The sequence below is a fragment of the Cotesia glomerata genome, linkage group LG9 (assembly GCF_020080835.1).
Source record: "Cotesia glomerata isolate CgM1 linkage group LG9, MPM_Cglom_v2.3, whole genome shotgun sequence".
Lineage (NCBI taxonomy): Eukaryota > Metazoa > Arthropoda > Insecta > Hymenoptera > Braconidae > Cotesia > Cotesia glomerata.
The window spans coordinates 13,514,424-13,535,968 of record NC_058166.1 but is presented as its reverse complement, the minus strand read 5'-3'; the positions used below and the strand labels follow the sequence as shown (position 1 = coordinate 13,535,968).

The following is a 21,545-nucleotide window of genomic DNA, read 5'->3' as shown; positions in this document are numbered from 1 at the left end:
AGAGAAGATTTCTTCATAATATTTTCAATACATTCCTAAAAAAGAAAAAAAAATTAAAAATTAAACGAAAAAAAAACTGCCAAAATAAAATGATAAAAAAAAAGCGAAACTAATAATTTAAGTAAAAATTTTATAAAAAAAAAAATAGATTGAAAAGCTTATGAAAATATTGTATAAATAAAATAAATGTATAATTTACGATAAATAATTATTATGTAGAATTGTATAAAATATAAATATATATATATATAAATCATAAATGAAGTAATTTATATGAAAATTAATGTTTTTGTTTTAAAAATGTGTTTTGTTAAAATAAATAAAAATAACTTAATAACAAATATTTTTTATTTCTTCTTTTCTATTCCTTAATATAATTTTTACATAAATTTGTATATGTATTATTGTATATACACTTTAGTAATTTACACATATAAATTTCTTTTATATTATAAGTTAATGTTATATCCAACTATTTAATGATAACACACAATGTTCTTGCGTGATAGCCGCAAGTTCTTTCAGCCACTCGTCCATAATAACGGCACAAATTACGACGTGTTGCGTGGGTGTTACGACTGGGTATCTGGAAGAAGAGGAATTACCATCATCATCATTAATTTTTACAGACGAGTAGCTAATAATAAATAAATAGGCCTAGAAAATGAATTAATACTTGAAGCTAAAATCGTTGTTTTGTTCAGGAGTATCTTCTGAAGTTACGCTTTTTAAACTTTGTGGAGGACTGTTACTTCCAAACTTGAATATTTGCGTTAATGATGAAGTCAGACTACGTCTTTTTGGTTCATCTGTAAAATAAAAAATTTTTTATTAATCAAACTAACTAGAATGAAGATTTTTGCCGAAAATATTAGTTTTATAAAAAAAATTTTTACAAAAAAGTTTTGGAAAATTTAATTTTTTACGAAAAATGTCTCTTATGGTTTTTTAGATGACAAATATTTTCACCGTAATTTCAAAATAAAAAAAATTTTGGAAAATCCAAAAGTTCACGCCTCATAATCTCATTTTTCACAATAAAATTGATTAAAATAAAATATAAAAAGCAAAATAATAAAAAACAAAAAACTCTGCTATGGTTTAGTGGCACCATAACTCTAGGGTGATGAAAAAAAAATACTATAATAAAATGTATAGATAAATATACAAAAAAATCCTCAGTCATATATTAGTTTTTTATAAATAATAATTTAACGACAGTGAATTGAGCGCTCATATTAATTGAGAAAGTCCGTCGTGTGTTACTTTAGATAATAAAAAAAAATTATTCCGGTACGATCATTTTTTCGACCAATTTCTCTGCCACATACACCCATCCATACACGGACGTCCAGAAAAGATTATTTTTAGTGTTATTATTTACTATGTTAAACAAAATAATTATTATTGAAATATATTTTATGTGCCTGACAAATTATTTGATTTGATATTATTACACTTATATTAACCTGTAAGTGCGATATAAATAAAAAAAAAATCAATTTCAGTTCCGAGAAAACTGCTTTTTTTAAAATATCGAGAGTAGAGCACTACCTCAAAGCTCGACTTATGAGACATGTAATTAAAAAAATTGAAAATTATACTAAATGATTCAAATTTGTGCTGATTATAAAAATCTTAATTTTGAGACTGCGTTTTTCTCATTGGTCTTAACAAAAAATGATGAGAGACAATTTTTAATAAAATTAAATTTTAAACAACTTTTATTTATAAAATTTTTTTATATGACGAATACTTTTACCGTAATATCAAAAATTAGACACCATTAATTATTAATTGTTGTTATTTATTATGAAAATAATCATTATTATTAAAAAACTTACTTCTTATAAAAGAGTCTTGGCTGAATGATTCTTTTTTCATCATCGGCGTTGATAAATTCGACATGGAAGGATTATTTTTAGCGCCAATAATTCTAAACTCACGATTTATTAAGAACACGCGCGCTTGCTTAACTAATTCGTCAACATTCTCAACTTTTGATAAGTATTTGTCCATCTTGTGTTTCAAAGAAGCTAAAATCTGTGATAAAAAAAAATATTATTTAATTAAATTAATACCAAAAAATTAATTTAATTAAATTAATATTAAAAAATTCAGAGCACTTCCGAGTGTAAAAAAAACCGTCCTTTCACTTTACCTGAAATAACGACCTGATACTAGGCTGGAACACCAAAGACGGATTCAATAAAAATGATTGTAACAACGGTTGGTGATAAATAGCCAGCCTGCTGATTAAACCAGTCAAGTGTAAATTAACATATAAATTATTGCTAGTCATGTTCTCTAATTTCTTCAAAAGAACGTCCAAAAAAACTCCAATATCAGGTTTACTGTTTAAGTAATCATCCTGCACAACTTTTTTTTTCACAGCTCCTTTACTGCTGCAGCTATCGCTGTTAGCTTCCGTTGTATTTATTATGACACTGTCATTCCGTTGTTCAGCGACAGACAGCTCATCATTTTTATCTTCAAATTCGTCGTTATTATCGTCTTCAATTGAGGACATTTCAGACGAATTTTTCATCGCAAGACTTTCGTATCCACTGCTTTCGCCCATCGAAAACATTGGGTCAATTTTTGTCGGCTCTTCATTAATTGCTGGCTTATGATTATCGTAATCTTCAGTTTTGCTTATTGCACTATCTTTATTTCTTACATCTACTTGTTCGTTTAATAAGCTTATAATATCAGACTCAAGAGTTTCTTTATTGACCTCATTATTTTGTATTTTATCTGTTTCATCAGTACCTTCTTTACTATCATCATCTTCATTTAATTTAATAATATCACTTATTTTATAATTGACATGATTGTTTTCATCATAATCCAATAACGATTTAACGCTATCTAAAATATCATTATTAGATAAATTTTTGAATAATTTTTGCATATGATTAAGTTGTACTTTTAATTTTATTTCTTCCTCATTTTCATCGTCTTCGTCTTCTTCATTATCTTTGTCAAGATCTTCGTCAACTCCATCGTACGTTGACGACCAGTTTGCGCACGCTAGATTACAGGCGACTATTTTCTGCCTAGCGTCAAATAAATACGCAAAGTAATTCCCGTAGAGACTTTCATTGGGATTAAATCCGGAGAAACTCAGTGAGTTTAAATTTGTACTTGGCATAGACGTTGTTGTGGTTGTTGCTGTTGGTGGAGAAGTTGAATTATTAGGTTCAAATAAATTTGAAGAAGACGATGAAGAAACGGTCGATGTGAGAGGCCATGATAAACAGCAATTTGGACGCAATGATAAAAATTTTTTAGCTGTGTTACCAAATAAATCAAAGTCACGCAGTCTACGTCGCTGGGATAACATTACGTGTGTGCATGGTGATAATGCTGATAAACATAACTCTAGCATTATATCTTCGCAATTCAGGTCTACTAGTGTTTCAAAAAATGCTAGAGTTACTATACACAACTGAAATTAACCATAATTATTTATTATTATGAATTATTAATGGTAAGTTAGTGGTTATAAAAAAAAACTTACCCTAGATCTTGTTGAGATTCTTTGAATTAATGTATCCAGTATACGACATCCATCATAATTTTTTTCTAATAAAAATTTAACTAAAACACGCAACAATCCCGAATTCGTTGTCGACCGAAAAAATAAATCTAAATATGCAGTAGCAGCGACGGATTCATCAAGAGAAGTCTAAATAAAAATAAATATATGTAAGTCATCGAATAAATTTAAAGAAAAAAAATTTATTGTTAAAAAATTATGATACTGAAATTAACAGATTTAACTATTTTTTAGATTTTTATAATAATTAAAAAAAAATTTAGTAAATAAATTCCACTCTTATAAATTAAAAATAATTATACAAAAAAAATTAACTTGAATCTAGAGAAAAATTCTGGAACCAAGAAAATAATTTGGAAGAGTTTCATTGTCTGGAATCAAGATGAAAATTCTTGAATCAAGTTAAATTTATTTAAATTAAGAAAAATTTTGGTAATTATTTACAAGTGGGGTCTGCTAGGCCATGTTAAATTTTTTTTTAATTTTTCGATTTTTTATGTATTTTAAAAAAAAAAAAAATCATCAAAAAAAGATAAAATAGAAATTTTATCTAAAAACATGAAAGCCAAAATTTTTTTCAACTTTTGAAGGTAAAAAAGCTATCGAAATCTTTATTTTTTCCTTTCACGTCATTTTTTATCATAAATTCGCCTTAAAAACAAGCAGAATAAAAAAAAATTAAAAAATGATAATTTTTTACCTAGTTATGGCCCGAAATTGGGTTGACCCCACATGTAAATAATTACTAAAATTTTCTAATTTAAGAATTTTTTTACAATTATTTATTAATTTCAGAATTATTCACTTGATTCAAGTTAATTTTTTTTTTCTGCGTATAATTAAGAATTTTTAAAAGTATTTTTTTTTATCAATATTAATTTGTTATAAAAATAAAAAAAATTATCAAATGTTTACTGATTTCCGTATCATAAAAAATGACGTACTTGCAAAAGTGCTGGACCCAAAACAGGAACTAAAAATCCTTGATAGAGATATTCTAGTAGCTGTTTTTGAACGGACGAATGAGTTATTTGTGCTACGGCATTACAGAACTCGAAGCATTGCATCAAATGCTCCAGCGACGGAATATCGTTGACATCATCTGGAGTCAACCTGTGCCAGTCTTCATACTCAATTTCTAGCTTTCGGGGTAATAACGAGTACAGTCCGCTTATTCCGGTTGCTAGGACCGGACAGACGTTTGAGTTTTCGGATAAGTATATTCCTACTTGGTCATTTTTTTTTGACAGAGCCATGCAAAGTAGAATTGCATCGCGCGCCTGCTGGCCGATTGGTCCTTCTCGATGAACATGCGGTAACAATAGTGTAAAAATAATGAACCTTCAACATAAATAAATATTATTTTATAGTATTCACTGGAATTTCATTGTTATGTAGATAAAGGTAATAAATTGTTTTATTACTTGCGTTGTTCATTCTCGGCGTGTGGATGAAAAAAAACGTCTAATAATGCTAAATTCTGCATTAAAGCTACACAAATACTATTAAGTAACATTATTAATTTCTTTTCTATGTCACAGGGCAACATATCATCGATAAAATTTTCTAATAATTTCAACAATGGCCTTGCTATCGGCTCGTGGCCTATTAAAGGCCCATTAAAGGTTATTATTAATTCAAATAATTTTATTAACTCTAATCTTATGGAACTCGTGTACCTAATAAAAAAAAAAAAAAAAATAAACATCAGTATTTTTTTTTTAATACACAATATTAAATGCCTCAACAATTTAATCACCTAATTTTTTAATTATGAAATAGGAAAAAATTTAACTACGGAAAATAAAGTTTGTCACTTTTAATTGATAATAAAGAAATTAATTATAGAAAGAGTTATCATCTTTTTTTTTTCGTAATTGATAATATTTAAATTAAACTTATTTATGAGGTCGTCGCTTCATATTTATCATATATGCCTTGAAACTATACTAGTACTAATCTAATCGCTCATGGACTTAAAAACCCGAATTAACATAAAAATATGAGTAATTAAATTGTTGACTGCATAATTTTATTTAAATGACTATCTCATGCTTTCTACTTTAATTACATATACATAAACGGAAAGTACTTTAAACTGAGTTATTGATATTTTTATAAGTGCAAATTACTCTACGATGCAAGTTACACTTACGGCTATAATACATTAAATATGAGATATTTGTAATCTTTAAATGAAAAATTAACTGCTTAGAAAATAGTAACAATACTAAAATAGCAGACATAAGATGATTATATTAATTTTATGATGTGATACTGAATTTATCAAACATCTAAAAATTTTTTTAATTTAAAATTTAAAAAATTGTTTTAAATTTAGCAAAAAAATTTCACAAGTACACGGAAAAAACGAGATGGCACTAGATATCATCCCAGATTATACTGAGTCAAAAAAAACTTCAGATAGTAGCTAATATAATCCAGATTACAATGAGTATAATCCAGATATCAGGCAGTATAATCTGGATTTTTCTAGCTATTATCTGAAATTTTTTTTCACCATAGATATCACTGAATATAATCTGGGATGATATCCAGTGGCATCTTGTTCTTTCCGTGTAGAAATTTAAATAAATCATAAGCGCGAATTAAAAAAAAAATTTTTTTTAATAATTTGTTATAAAAATTTTGAGAATTTATAGAAATTTTTAAAATAATTAAAAAAATTTTATTTTATATAAAAAATTGATAATAATTTTATAAAATAAAAATTTACTGACTATAAATGGTATTTAAATTTTTAAATCACCAAGTCTTTAAACGTAACTTTTTTGTTTTGATCATTTAAATTCCTATTGTCTGAGGTCATGTCTAAATTCATGAGATATTTATTTAATAAATAACACACTTCACTTGTTTCCATATTTCTTGTTAAATTTCGAACAATAAGGATTATTCGAAACGATTTGTTCGAACAATAAGTCATTATTTAAACAAAACAAAAAAATATTTAATGACACTAAAATTAGCAGACAATTTTTTTTTTTAATTAGAAGAAAAACTCCACATGTAAAATATTTAAAAAACTTTAAATGAAATTAAAAAAAAAATATTTTTCAGCTCCAATTTAAATAATAACAAAATTGTTGAACGTCTGCTGATTTGAGTACTATAAAGATTAAAATATATCTTCTGCTTTCAGTATCATAAAAAAAATATTTTGTTAATTAATTAAAAATTTCTAGTGGAAGATTTATACCTCCCAACACTGAGACTCCAATCATAAACAATGTCGAGCAAGTTTTCGCTCAACAAGTATTCCAAGCAAGGTGAGTGTGATGACGCAGACAATTGTTGGTTTTTAAAATTAAAATTGCTGCGGAATTCAACTAGCAGGAGCGTTATCATTTGATCGATATGATTTATGACAGCAACTACGTCGTCGTAGACAGGTAAGTTTGTTGATGACTGTAAATTGGTAAAAAGTAAATAATAAATTCAAGGTTATTAACTGACAGCATGAGAATTATCGGATTGTATATACTTATATGGTAAATAATATATGTAATAATAGTGAATAGTGTCAAGTGCGTGGGTGTCAACAAAAGGTGTTGACCAAAAATTGACATAACTTACTCGTGTTTGCTTAATAATTTCATTTGTTTGCTGCCAGTGCTTGCAAAAGCTGTCATAGCAAGCACTAGGGTCAGCATCCTTGGGTGGTGAATCTCTGGACCATTGTTTATTTAAACTATTCCTCAAAGGGCTGTTTCTCAGCCAACTCATTTTTTATTTTTTTTTTTTGATTGAACGTGCACTTATATTTATATTTAATACATCCAGGTTATTGCTAAAAGTACTTTCCTTATTACATTTTATTTCAGGTGATTAACATACGCGACGTATGTTTATGCTGGTACAGATGCAGATAATCAGGTAATTACTGTTACTGCTATTGCTACTTAACAAACACATCGTAGATCTTAGATTTATTAACACACACCTCTACTCATCTCCGAGCTCCAAATGTCCAATTCTTTTTTCACTTTTAAAAAAATATTTACTGACATCTGGTGGATAGAAACTGTAAAATATTGCGCAACGTCACGCGTCGGAAAAAAGCGGGAAAATATAAATATATTTTTTAATTAATAATTTTTTTAGTAAAAAAATTTCTTCATTTTAATACTTTCATTTTTTTTAATACTCAAATCAACAAATTTGTCAATTTTTTAGATTTTTTTATAAAAAATAAATTATTACGAAAAAATTTTACATCTAAAAATTTAAAAAAGTTACAAGGGCAAATTTTTTAAAAATATATTTGTTTTATAATTAATTTATGATGAAATTAAGTAAGCTGACATTTACAAATTTTTAGAATTTTTTTTTATTAAAGAAATTATTACAAAAAAATAAAAAAAAAAATTCATTTGTAAAAAATTAAATAAACTACACATGCAATTTTTTAAAAATATTCTTTAGTTTTAATTTAATAAATGAAAAAAACAAAAACAAATTAAAAACGTCGGCTAACTTTAGTATTATTAATTTATGATGCTAAAGTTAGCCGACGTTTTTAATTTTTTGATTTTTTTTAGTAATTAAATTAGAACAAAAACATATTTTTTAAAAATTGCACTCACAGTTTTTAAAGTTTTTTACAAATGAAATTTTTTTTTTTTGGTTATTTTTTCAATAAAAAAAAAATAAGTTTTTAAATGTCGGCTAACTTAATTTTCATAATTAATTTGATGACAATTGACAATTTTTTTATTTTTCTTGAAAAATAAACTAGGTTTAGAAAATTATTTTTAAAAAATTGCACGCACAATTTTTTAGATCTTTTAAAAATGAAATTTTTTAAATAAATTTTTCTTGTTATAATTTATTTGTTAAAAAAATAAAAAAATTATAAGATGTTTAAATTTTTAAATTTAAGTTTTTAAATTTCAATATCATTTAATTTGTAACAGAAATAAAAAAAATTTTTTTGTTATTTTCAAATATAAATAACTCATTAATTATTTAAGTATTATTCAACTAAAATTATTAAAAATTTGTGGATTAAAAAAAAATAATAATATAAATTTACAAAACTTTTTATTCAGTATTATAATTATAAATCTTATTGGAATATATTTAACACAAATAGAGTAATAATAATTTTTTCATATATGGATACAGAGTTTTAATTAGATAATTAAAAAACCTACAACTGGGTGTAATTAAAATTTTTCTTATTAAATATTGATAGCGGAATAGCCAACTCAATATATAATAAAACAATAAAATAAAACAATTTTTCAATATTAAACACCTACACTACAAGTACAGTAGGTTACATTATTAATTTTAAAAATAATGGAAATATCTGATCACTGAGAGACTTTTTCACGGTTGAATATATATATGTATATATTTATTTATATATGTTTATTTAAATATTTGAAATCCCATCGATAATTGAGTACGAAGCCGCATTGAGAATAAATGTATTAAAATTTACTGGTACTTTTTATGTCGACATTTCAAATGTCACTTTTATTGTCAAAATAAATTCTTATATTTTGATATTTTTATTTATTGATATTAATTTATAGTGAGAAAAGGTAAAAAGTCTGGACTAATGATGGACGAATTAAGCAGTAGCTTTTTGTTTTAGAAAAGCTCCCTCTGATCGATAGTACGCTAACACGCTATTCTAGTTATACATTAATAAATCTACACTTTACGTAGATAGAAATATTTTAGAAACAGTATAAAATGGACATGCTCACTATTATATTCTTCTCGTACTCTTAATATCACTCAATAACCTCACAACAATTACATCGTACCAAAGGTAGAAATTATCTAGACTTCAGAAATATATAAATATTTTTTTTTTATACTTTTAGTTAGTATGCATCTTGTTAGTAAATGTAATTAATATTAATATTAATTAATATTGTGAACACTGGACAAGAGCGTGAGTGTACGTGATTAAATCTTATATATTTAATTTATTATTTGTATTTAAAATTAGGCTCGTTCTAAAAATCCTTTTCGTCAGTCTTTCTACCTCGATAATCAAAATCATTCTTGTCATCCTTACAATTAATCCTTATACAAGTCACTTATTGACTAGCTCACTCAATAGCCACACGTGTCATCATCAGTCCCCGTCTGGTCAGCCATACTCTGTTGAAGATAAATATAAATTATATTATTAGCTCAATTGAATTTTATTAAAGATATATTGTTACTATTATTATTTATTTTTATTTAGATAATTACCCAAAACCAGTGCCAATGATGAGTGACAGCAAATTAGACAAGAATAATGTGTAGAGAACTTCCTTGGAGAAAAGCCCATTCTTGCCGACCTTGGCTGTGCGAATGCTGTAAGTTTTTCTTTTGGTCATGCCCAGTGGATGCTTGAATTTCCAGTCCCTGAAAAATCATTTTTATCTTAGTATATTTATATAAATAAATGCACTTATTAATTTGTATGTTTGTTATACTCTATACTCTAAATAAATTAAAAGCAATTATTATCGTACTACTTTGAAGTTTTAGATGTATACCCCTATACCTAGTTCCTTGTTTATTTAAAACTGGGTCATTATGAAAATACATAAATAAATTAACACGTCTGAGGAAATTATTTATCAAGCAATGAAATACTTCAGCGAACTCATCAACATATCTAAGTATTTTATTGCTCGTTAAATATTTTATTAAGGAGGTCCTTTCGCCATCAATGCTAAATAAAAAATAGTAGATTATGCATAAAATTAAGGTTTATCTAATAGTTAAAGTCTTTATTTATCTACTAGTGAAGTTTAATTTATTCTTCACCGTGCAAATTTTTGAAAAAAAAATTTCTAAAAATGTTAGTATTTTTTCCGAGTCTTACGAGAAAGTCAGACCTTAATAACTTCCTTGAATTATGGGATTAACCACCGATTAGATGGGGTGGAAAAAAAACTCAAAATAAGGTTTTCGAATTATTCAGGTTTCATTTTTTGCAATAAAATATATAGGTTGCCGTGGAATTTATGGAGAAATTATAATTATAAAATCACAGAAAATTTTTGAGTAACCTACATTTAAATGGCGTCAGAACATTTGGCAATGTTGCGTAGCACGCGAACCTCAGACCATTCAATAAATTCAAACTAAACTTTAACGCACTTATGTTTTTTATACATACTTATTAATTAATTTATTGTTAACAAATTTTCATATTTCATAATTGAATAATAAAACAATAATTAAAAAATACTAGCATTCTTGCCATGAGACATTAGAATGTTATGGTTTTATGACTAAACATTTTTAATTAATTTATTTATTTACACTGACTGCAAAAAATTAAACATGGTTAAGGTTATATTGTGCAAATGAAAATGTAAGCTAACTTTGTTAGAGTTAGAAAAGAGTCAGTATGATTTAAGCACTTGATTGTATACCTGATTTTGATTTTAAATGCGAAGAAAATGTCTGTGATTACTTGTTACTTTTGCACTAATATTACTTTGTTTATAGTTTTATTATTGTTATTATTATTATTATTATTATTATTATTATAACAGTTTCTTACTACCTATGTATTTTCAACAATTTTGTAATTTTGTAATTATTTGGATTTGTGGTCAAAAGGAGAACTATCTCCATGATCAATAAATAAATAAATAAATAAATAAATAAATAAATAAGCAACCGATATATAGCGTTGCCAAATCACGAACAGGTTACTAACATCTGATTCACAAAAGTCAAATTAATTTTTGTATTTAACTATTTTTTTTTTAATTTTCAAAATTTCAACGATTAATGCCTCATATACTATTTATTTTTTAATTTTAGCAATTTTTATGGGTTTTTTATTTTAATTTATCGAATATTGACTACTACAATTGTTGTGAGTCAACTGGAGCGAAAGGACTTCCTTAACATAACAAAATAGAATTTTAAAATTTAATCACGTTTATGTAATATGAATCTATTTTTGTGAATTATTAATTATAATTAATCGATAATGTTAATTTTTCTGAGATAAGCAAGTTATATAATTAGAATTAGAACAAAAGTTATCAGACAATTAAGGTCCGGTCATTCTATTTCAGATCAAAAAAAAAAAAATAATATTTAAAATAATTACTTGTTTGGTGGAACTTGCTCTGGACGTGAACACCATTCATCGTACATCCAATCTGATTCTTTTGCCAGCAATTCACTAGCATCCTGAAAAATAATAATACAATAATTAATTAATACTTAAAAAAAAAAAAAAAAATTAATTAATAAATTAAAAAAAACTAGCAACCTTGCAGTCACTATGTGACTGCCGTGACTTGTGAACTATAGATAAATAAAATTTAGTTTTATTAAATAATGACTTTTGTTAAATTGCACTGTACTTTTTTAACTGTTGACGTTTTTTAAGATATAAGCTCATCCCGATATTACACTCAAGAGCTTTCATTTGAGTACCCACATGCATTTTGATATATTTTTCATATATACATATGTATAATATATATAAATATATGAAAAATTGATGTGGGTATTCAAATGAAAGGTTTTGATGAGTGTAATATCGGAATGAGCTTATATCTTAAAAAATATCAATAGTTCACAAGATACAAGGTCATTTCTTAATTATTGATATTTTTTAAGATATAAACTAATTTCGATGTTACACTCATCAAGAGCTTTCATTTGAGTACCCACATGCATTTTGATATGTTTTTTATATATACATATATATAAATATATAAAATATATGAAAAATTGATGTGGGTACTCAAATAAAAGGTCTCGATGAATGTAACGTCGGGGAGAGCTTATATCTTCAAAAATGTCAATAGTTCTCAAGATACAACGTCATTTCTTAACTATGTATCTAGAGATAGAGTATTTTCGAATACAGCCTAAATACTTATCATAAATTGACTATTGGTAAGAATGATATGAAACCATGAAAAGGCACAACTCCAGGTCAAGACTTTTTCAACGATACCAAATTGAACCATAAAAACTCATTTTTTTATTTAAATACACCGGCTACAAAATTTTGCTTATTCTCTTAATACAGATTAAAAAAATAATAAATTAATAAATTTAACAAGATAAAAAGTTTTTTAAAAATAAAATTTTGAGAATTATCAATTTGTTTACCTGGACTTAACCCTAAGTCCAATGATACATGATAATTATCTAATAATCTCACAAAAATAACTGAGTCATACAATATGCTTACTAATTACGGATTGATAAAAGTAAAAGAGCAATTAAGTAATTATATAAACAAATAAACATTGCTGTTTATAGCTTATTGTTGAACAACCGAGCAATAATTTTTAAGTCATGGTTCAAGAATAGTAATGCGTCATGTTACAAGTAATAAATACGGCATAGAATATGGCATGAAACAACAAAAGCCTATCCTAGGATAGTTTATTAAGTCTATGACCTAAAAAAGCACAAGGCAACGCTTGTGAATCTTCAAGAATTCACACATTACATACGTGGTGTCTAACGAACTTTTCACTTCAGCAAATAGTCCGCCGCTAAATTGTTTGTACAAGTTAAAGTTAAGTATTATAGGCGTACAGAGCGTCTATATAAATATACACGTGTATTTTCAATACAAAGTATACCTAGGCGTAGATATTACATAGATAGAGTTATAGATACTCGCGATATAAAGATCTGGGTGCAGGCGAGTGACCTTACAACTATAATTTACTACGTCGCAAAAAGTAAACTACGAGTTGAATGTACAAGTGAATAAATTTAGCTAAATCTCTTCATCTTTTCAGGGTTCTATTTTTATTATCGGCTTATAAATGCAATCAAACGCCTCGTGGACAAATTTCACGCGTGGGAATACACTTTTGGCATGGATTATTTAAATTGCCGGCGTAGAAAATTTTAAATGATATTTTATATCATTATTTATATTACATAGATCCAATTTTAAATTATGTTCCAATTCTACGAGCTTTTTAGTTTCACAGGCGAGACCATCTTTTTCTCGCTTTGCTCTCACGGAGTTCAACGGAACTATCTCTGTCGCACTCCCAACAGCAGAGCAATTGCAGTTTCGATTGGTTTCACGAAACGAATGAAATTTTTGAAAAAAACGCTTTGTGGTGAAATAGTTTATTAAATTATCTATTATCTCTAAAAACGTTTTTTCAAAATTTACATTCGTTTCGTTAAGCCGATTGAAACTGCAATCATTGGTCTCGGCTGTTCAGTTAAATTTATTTTGCTTCATAATTCATATCATCTAGAATTTCCACCTATCTTCGTATTAAGATCTTTATTTTTCTTTTAATAGATTTTTATATTTAGATTTTATTCTGAAAAAAGAAGAAAAATTCAATGAGTCAATGTAAAAATTTTAATATTAATATTTCTTTAAATAAAAAATTCAATTACTTTTTTAGAATTTCTTGATAACTTTATAACAAAGAAACTATTGAAGAATTTTCCTTTTAATTAATTTCTACTTGAAAAAATAGATTAACACAGTAGAGTGTTGTATATTATATTATATTATATTATACCCGATAAACCTAGGCATCAATAATGTAGGAAGTAAATATAAATTTTTTCATTACTCCCACGCTGTGTACAATAAACATTAATTTAACTAGTATAGCATAGTTTGCTCGCAACTCAATTGAGAGTGGATGGCGTGAGCAGCTATTGGGCTTAGGATTGGATGAACGTCATTTACATTAAGACACGATTAACAACCTTCAGTAATACGACAAGCGTATTACACAAATGTCGTATATAATGAGTTGCATGAATTAACATCGTGGTGACCTCTCTTGACTCCATTATGCGGAAAAATATATTTTTTTCGTCGGTCATAGATATAATATAAAGCACAATATGATGCGTAATGTCGAATCTAAAAAATAAAAGTGCCTACAAGACATTGAAAGAGATTTTTCAAAATTAAGAAAAAATAATTATTTTACATTAAATATAAAAGTTACTTGAAGATAAAGGCTTAAAATAAATTTATTGATGAATTTTGTCAAATTAATTAAAATAAATACTTTTAATTTCCGGCAAATTTAATAAATTTGAGCTATTACGGCTGAAAAATAATTTTGATAAAATTTGAAATTTTTTTAAAAATGAAAAAAATTAAAATAAGTTCATAAACTTCCACAAAGATCGATTTAGAAGTGTGGACAGAAAAAAAAATTTACTTGAATCAAATAAAAAATTTAAAGAACAATCTTTTTGATTTGAGTAGAAAAATTTTTAAACTAAGAAATTTTTTTTGCAAAAAAATAATTTATCAATATTTATGAAAATTAAGTTAGCCAACATTTAAAAATTTTTAAGACTTTTTTGACATTAAAAAAATGATTACAAAAAAATAAAAAAAAAATTTCATTTGTAAAACATTTTAAAAACTGTAAGTGCAATTTAAAAAAAATATTTTTTTGTTCTAATTTAATTATTAAAAAAAAAAAATCAAAAACGTTGGCTAACTTTAGTATTATCACAGCTTTAGTATTAGCAACATAAGATCTGTTAAAATAGCTAGAATTCTAAAGAAGTCCACCTAATAACTTCCCATACTAAGAAAGTTTTTATTTTTCAGCGGGTTTGAATTTCGAATGTTTGTATACAAACTCGCGGAACCGGTTTTGTTGTAAAAAAAAAATCCGCTGTCTCACTCATCCTGAGTTTGCAAAAAATCTTGGAGTACAGAGAGTAATGCCATAAAGGACTGCTTCGTTTCCAGTTACCGATACTTAATACACAGAGCAATGTAGGTCGGAAATGTGAGACTGGTAGTTGTTGAATAAGTCTAGCTACTTTGTCTCATTATTATCATCAAAACAAATATTTTAATCATCATTATCAATATCGTCACATGTCAATGTTTACCTATCAATTGATATGAACGCTCCTCGCGACATTAGTTTCAGCTGTAATAAAGGAAACAAAAACAATGAGCGAGAATAATATAAAAAGCAGCCGTTCGATGCGATCGATCTCAGAGGACAAGGTTTAGTATATTAATATATGATTACTCATAAAGATGATGCATAGAAAATTCTGGATTATATGTACAGTTACTAATTTATTTTTTGCAACTCATTCGACAAAGAATTTACAATAGAGCAATGCTCTGGTTAAGCGTGGATCTCTTGCGTGACAATCAAGGCCGAGATTAAATCTGCAAAAAAACGCAGAAAAAAAAACTGGTAAAGCAATAAAAAAAAGTACTATCGGTACCCGCAGTATTATCAGCGTTTGAAATAATAACAATAACGAGTAAATATTGAAGCGTAAGGCTTACTCAGTGACGCAACGTCTCGATCGATTTTAAGTCGCGCATGTTGTACCTTTACTTTAAAAGGAACAATGAAGGTTTTTGCTGGTGAAAGTTGTCTCACTTTTTTTTTCTTTTTTATTACTGATAAAGTTTTATAACACAAAACTTTAATGTAATAAATAATAAATAAATAAAAAAAAAAATAGTTCGCCATTTTGAAAACTCGCTTTTGAAGTTCTTCTAAGACTTCCAATATGACCGTCGCATTCTATTGCCGTATTTAGAACTATTTATTCTACTGTAATAAAACTACAAGAGCTATAAGTGTAATTTTTTGTGGCGACATGTGTTTTGACCCTTGAAATAATTTACAAAAAAAATTGGATGAATTAGTAATATTTTTCGAGAGATACAAAGTACTTTTGCGAGACATGTACGCAATAAAGTTAGGTTATGATGATTAATACCCATTCATTGCAAATCCACTTACTTAATTTGAATTTGCTTTTCAAACTATTCAAATTCTAAGTACAATCTGTACAAGAGCTTGAGTTGTGCAACAATAAACGGGTTATTGTACTGTACTAACCTTGGCACAGCTGTAATTTATATATACTCCTTTGAGATCATCGTCAGTAGATCGCTCGGTATTTGGACTGTTGGGTGGGCTCTTGGGACTAAAAAGTTTTAATTACATTAATTACTAGATCGAGACTGATGATAATTGACGCAAACTTACCTATCTCTGGGTGTGTCTCGCCGCGAAGAAGCTAGAGAGTGTCTCGCTGAGGAGTGTGTAGAGTCCCTTTGGGCTTCTCTTAACAGACGAAGATACTCTTCTCCACCACTTCCGAATGGCAAGGGTGTTATTCTGTCAGCCAGCTGCGCGGGGTTTAATTCCACCCATGACTCTGTTGATTACAGAAGTTTAATAATATTTAATTTAATTTATTAATTAATAGTTTATCGACCTTAGTTATTAATTTAATCAGTAGCAAGGCTGCTGATAGTTCAATTTAATTATATAATTTGATCTTTGATTCTAAACTCTAATTTTATTGAAGATTTTAAAATACTGTCTTCATAAATTATTTTTAATAAGAATAAATTAGGTATGAAGAATAATTCACTTTGATTTATAGAGGAGCAAGATCACGTCAACTGGACCCCCTATTTTCCACTTGATCATGAAAATTAAGTTTATGTATCTTTTTTATAGGTAAGGTAAAAGCCCCAATAGATGATCATGTACCAGTATATGATCACTCCATGTATTTGTATACCTATATTTATGAATATAGATATACAAATACATGGAGTGATCATATACTGGTACGTGATCATCTATTGGGGCTTTTACCTTACATACCAAGATAAAATGATCCCCGAAACGATTTTTAAAAATTTCGATTTTAACAATAATTTTTTTTGCAATGAAAATTTTAGGTACTTTTGATTAAAAAATGGATTGTAAATCAACCGTTAAAGTTAAATTAATGGGACTTGAAGGATTTGTTTTTAAAATGTTTATATTTTAATAAAATATTAATAACTAAAAATTATTTGTTTATTATCATATTGTTAATTAACTTTTAAGTTAACAAATGAAAATTTCACTAACTTCTCGGTGAAAAAATGAAGTCTTTTTTTATCGGTTACATGCGTTATTTATTAAAGTTTAAGATTTCAGAAAAAAATTTCACTGCTCGCGATTTGTTTAAACAATATAAATTTATTTATCACAGCGCGCCGAGCGCCAGGCGCTGTCAGAATACCGCGCAGTCGAACGTCAGACTATGTTACAGCTTCGATTAATTATAATTAAAAATAACAATTAAAAATATAATCATCAAACAAATTTTATTATTACTATGATCAATATTATGACTAATAAAATAATTAAATTATCTATTATTAAAGAAAAATAGAAAAAACGAACTAGTAATAAATATTAAATTTTGTAGACATTTGTTAACTTTATTTTTTTTTTTTTTTTTAACTTGGTTAATAAAAACTTTTTTATCTTCCGACACATTATTATATTATTAATCTTTATATATATTTATATATATATTTACTCTGTGCGTGTGTTTGTCACTGAACTTTTTCTAAACGGCTGGACCAATTTTAATGAAACTTTTTGTGTGTCTTTAGGTGGATTCGAAAATGGTTTAGATTCACAATTCAGTCCACGGAAAAATGTTTATTTAATTAAATTTTTATTTATAAATTGTTCTTGATCTTGGAATGTTTTACATTGGATCTGACAGACAGTATCGAATATTCATTTGAGAAAAAAAATTATTATCGAAATTCAAAAAAATTTTGTGTAATTGTGTTAAAATCAATCAGGTGCTAATTGAAATATTTTATTATAATAACGTTTTAATAATAATTTTCATCAAAACGGTCCAAACTGTAACAGCTCATTCAAATAAGCTTGAAATTTTTAAATTTAAGACGTGTGTACAGGAAAACGTCTGTCTGGTCCGCGAGTAATAATATAGTAATATATTATTATATTATTAATAATAATATAATAATGTTTCGGAAGATAAAAAAGTTTTTATTAACCAAGTTTAAAAAAAAATAAATAAAATAAAGTTAACAAATGTCTACAAAATTTAATATTTATTACTATAGTTCGTTTTTTCTATTTTTCTTTAATAATGGATAATTTACTAATTTTTTTTTTTTTTTTTGATTTGTTTTAAAGTCGCATAAACTACTAAGGTCATGAGCGACTACGGTAGGGGGTAAACTTTTGAGATTGGAACTCGTTTTATTTTTTGAGCTGAGCAGAATAATACACTTAAATATTGAAAATATTCATTGGTGTACGCCGGATTCGAACCCGGTCCAATGCTTTGGTAAGCAAGGGCCGGATCCGATAGGGCTACTGCGCGCCTCTTTTACTAATTTTATTAGTCATAATATTGATCATAATAATAATAAAATTTGTTTGATAATTATATTTTTAATTATAATTAATCGAAGCTGTAACCTAGTCTGACGTTCGACGGTACGGTATTCTGACAGCGCCTGGCGCTCGGTGCGCTGTGATAAATAAATTTATATTGTTTAAACAAATCGCGAGCAGTGAAATTTTCATTTGTTAACTTAAAAGTTAATTAACAATATGATAATAAACAAATAATTTTTAGTTATTAATATTTTATTAAAATACAAACATTTTAAAAACAAATCCTTCAAGTCCCATTAATTTAACTTTAACGGTTGATTTACAATCCATTTTTTAATTAAAAGTACCTAAAATTTTCATTGTAAAAAAAATTATTGTTAAAATCGAAATTTTTAAAAATCGTTTCGGGGATCATTTTATCTTGGTATATACTTATAAAAAAAATACATGAACTTAATTTTCATAATCAAGTGGAAAATAGGGGGTCCAGTTGACGTGATCTTGCTCAGAGATAAAATTTATGGGTGATTATTAATCAGGTAATTTAATTAAATTTTGCGGCAATTAGTGAAATATTAAAATTGTTTTCAGATTCAATTATTTAATTAAAAATCAAAGCATTTAATAATATTAAAGTTATCCGGCATTGTTAATTTTTTGTTTTTTTTTTATTTATTAAATTAAAACTAAATAATATTTTTTAAAAAATTGCATTTACAGTTTTTTAGAAGGAATTTTATTTTTTATTTTTTTTTTTGTAATAATTTTTTTAATAAAAAAAAATTTTTTTTAATTTCTAAGATTTTTTTTTCATTAAAAAAATGATTACAAAAAATATAAAAAAAAAATTTCAAAACTGAAAGTGCCAATTAAAAAAAAATATTTTTTTGTTCTAATTTAATTATTAAAAAAAAATCGAAAAATTAAAAATATAGGCTAACTTTAGTATTATAATTTTCATCGCTTCTAATGGTCGTTTAATAAATTCTCAATGCAAAAAAAAAAGAATTAAATCATTGAATAAAATTTTAAAGTTTGCGGTTGAGAAAAAGATAAACCGTCGTTAGCTCATTATAATATAAACGGAGTGTTGTAGAAAGATAAATAGAAAGACAAATATTTTTGAAGGTCTATCTATTAATTTTTTCCTTTCGCTTCTATATAAGCTAGTGTGTACGTGACTATCAACACGCTAGCGAAAAAGATCTAATCCTGACTGTAGTCACGTATTCCAGTCTTTTTTATTTCCTCGCGTGTTTACTGATTCGCACTTCCTTCTGCCTAAAATAATAATTACACCCATATAAATAAATTAATAAATAAATAAAAAACAACATGTAATAATTTAATACAATAAATAATAATGAATACCGACAAGTAATTTAGTATTTAAATAAATTCTTTGTTAAAATGAATAACGCCCACTCCAAACTTAGTTATAAAAATAAATATGTATATTCCGGGGAACAAAAAGCTCCAATATGTACTCGCTCTTTTGTTTTCTTTATTGAGCTTATTCGTAAATTTATCTTGTCTATTTTATTAAAATGTATCTATTATTTAGCATTATTCTTGATTTTCTAGACTCAATTGTGTAATATATAATTACACTGTTTTACTTTCTAGTTGAATTTTTAAATAAAACGATAAGATAGGACATAATCGCTCGAGTAATTCTCAGTAGGAGAAGCAAATATTTTTATTTGCATATTGCTAGAATTATTTAAAAAATTTTTTACGGGATTTTTATCTGAAAAAAAAAAAAAAAATAAAATTTTATTAAAAAATAATCAGACATAAAAATATAATTACTTTATGAAACTGCGTTATAAAAATTAATTGCATTTATCGAGGTAAATAAAAGTAATGCATATCTAAGACAACATAAATACGTCGCAAAAGATGTTTTGTTTACACACACACACAGTATTGGCGGGGAAGCCACGCGAAATGGCGGTGATAGTTTGACAGCTGGATTACTTTTTATATTAACAATCTAATATTTTATTTATTACGCTGATATTTCAACAATAGATCCTTCAATTTAAAAATTATAATCATGTATATTTTAGGTAATAGAATGCTTACCACCGAGACTTTCGTCCAGCGTGTATTTTGATGTAGACATTTCGTCCCACCTTTTTCAACAAACTTCACTCACTGACACTGCTCGTTTGCTTGTAAAATAATATTTTTTCTATTCTACAAGCTCGAAATAATTTTTTAAAATTTTAATATTAAAGATAAGAATTTAATAAAGTACTTATTTAGTACTGAAGAGGTTTTTACAGTATGGCGAAGAGGACGACGCACTTGGGTCGGATTGTTGTGATAAAGTGCGGGCTTGTGATGCCTGCTATTAAATGTTACCGACCTGCCGGATAGTGCTTTGTTTTTAACAAAACGTCAACAGACTCGTGTCAGATGGAATTCCACCAATCGGTACGCATGTATATTTTTAGACATAAATACTGAGTACTGTGCTAGTCAAATCAAGTACTTTGTGATTATTATTATTATTATTATTATTAATCATTCTGTTTAAAGTAATAATAATAAAAATTTGTTTTTATTGTTTTAATATCAACTTAATTTTTTTTTTTTAATAAAAAAAATTGATATTTTTTTATCACAGCTGTTTTTTGTAAAAAATAAAAATTAAAAATATTAATTGTACTTATAAATTTTTTTTCAAAAAATTTAATAAATTAAAAATGCAAAAAAAATTTTTTTTTTTTCAAGTTTTGATCTGTCAAAAATTAATTATTTAATTGCTTATTTTTGTTAAATTA

At 26.3% G+C, this 21,545-nt stretch overlaps 2 protein-coding genes across 3 annotated transcripts; both read right to left on the bottom strand.

The window, feature by feature from the left end:
• Positions 1-330: 330 nt before the first annotated feature.
• Positions 331-7,569, bottom strand: LOC123271426 (FHIP family protein GI14169). 2 transcript variants are annotated; one of them, XM_044737746.1, is made up of 9 exons: positions 7,160-7,569; positions 6,783-6,991; positions 4,987-5,241; positions 4,507-4,903; positions 3,524-3,691; positions 2,162-3,451; positions 1,845-2,043; positions 677-809; positions 331-586 (listed from the first exon to the last, which is right to left on the bottom strand). In XM_044737746.1, exons 1-9 carry the CDS (start codon positions 7,307-7,309, stop codon positions 463-465), a joined length of 2,925 nt encoding a protein of 974 aa, XP_044593681.1. In that variant the 5' UTR covers positions 7,310-7,569; the 3' UTR covers positions 331-462. The 2 variants fall into 2 exon arrangements, with proteins under 2 accessions (XP_044593681.1, XP_044593682.1); XM_044737747.1 differs by lacking the exon at positions 4,987-5,241.
• Positions 7,570-9,444: 1,875 nt separating this feature from the next.
• LOC123272002 (BCL2/adenovirus E1B 19 kDa protein-interacting protein 3) lies at positions 9,445-21,144 on the bottom strand. Its single transcript, XM_044738573.1, has 6 exons — positions 20,842-21,144; positions 16,570-16,741; positions 16,420-16,507; positions 11,673-11,755; positions 9,803-9,958; positions 9,445-9,706 (listed from the first exon to the last, which is right to left on the bottom strand). Exons 1-6 carry the CDS (start codon positions 20,879-20,881, stop codon positions 9,655-9,657), a joined length of 591 nt encoding a protein of 196 aa, XP_044594508.1. The 5' UTR covers positions 20,882-21,144; the 3' UTR covers positions 9,445-9,654.
• Between the last annotated feature and the right edge of the window lie 401 nt (positions 21,145-21,545).

Excerpts from the sequence above, each read along its gene's own strand:
- LOC123272002 (XM_044738573.1), bottom strand. The coding sequence starts at position 20,881 with ATGTCTACATCAAAATACACGCTGGACGAAAGTCTCGGTG. Across the intron at positions 16,508-16,569 it reads CGAGACACACCCAGAGATAG|TCCCAAGAGCCCACCCAACA; the intron begins GTAAGTTTGCGT and ends AAAACTTTTTAG. Across the intron at positions 9,707-9,802 it reads ATCATTGGCACTGGTTTTGG|AGTATGGCTGACCAGACGGG; the intron begins GTAATTATCTAA and ends TATCTTCAACAG.
- LOC123271426 (XM_044737746.1), bottom strand. The coding sequence starts at position 7,309 with ATGAGTTGGCTGAGAAACAGCCCTTTGAGGAATAGTTTAAATAAACAA. Across the intron at positions 2,044-2,161 it reads GTATCAGGTCGTTATTTCAG|ATTTTAGCTTCTTTGAAACA; the intron begins GTAAAGTGAAAG and ends TTTTTATCACAG. Across the intron at positions 810-1,844 it reads CCAAGACTCTTTTATAAGAA|ATGAACCAAAAAGACGTAGT; the intron begins GTAAGTTTTTTA and ends TTTATTTTACAG.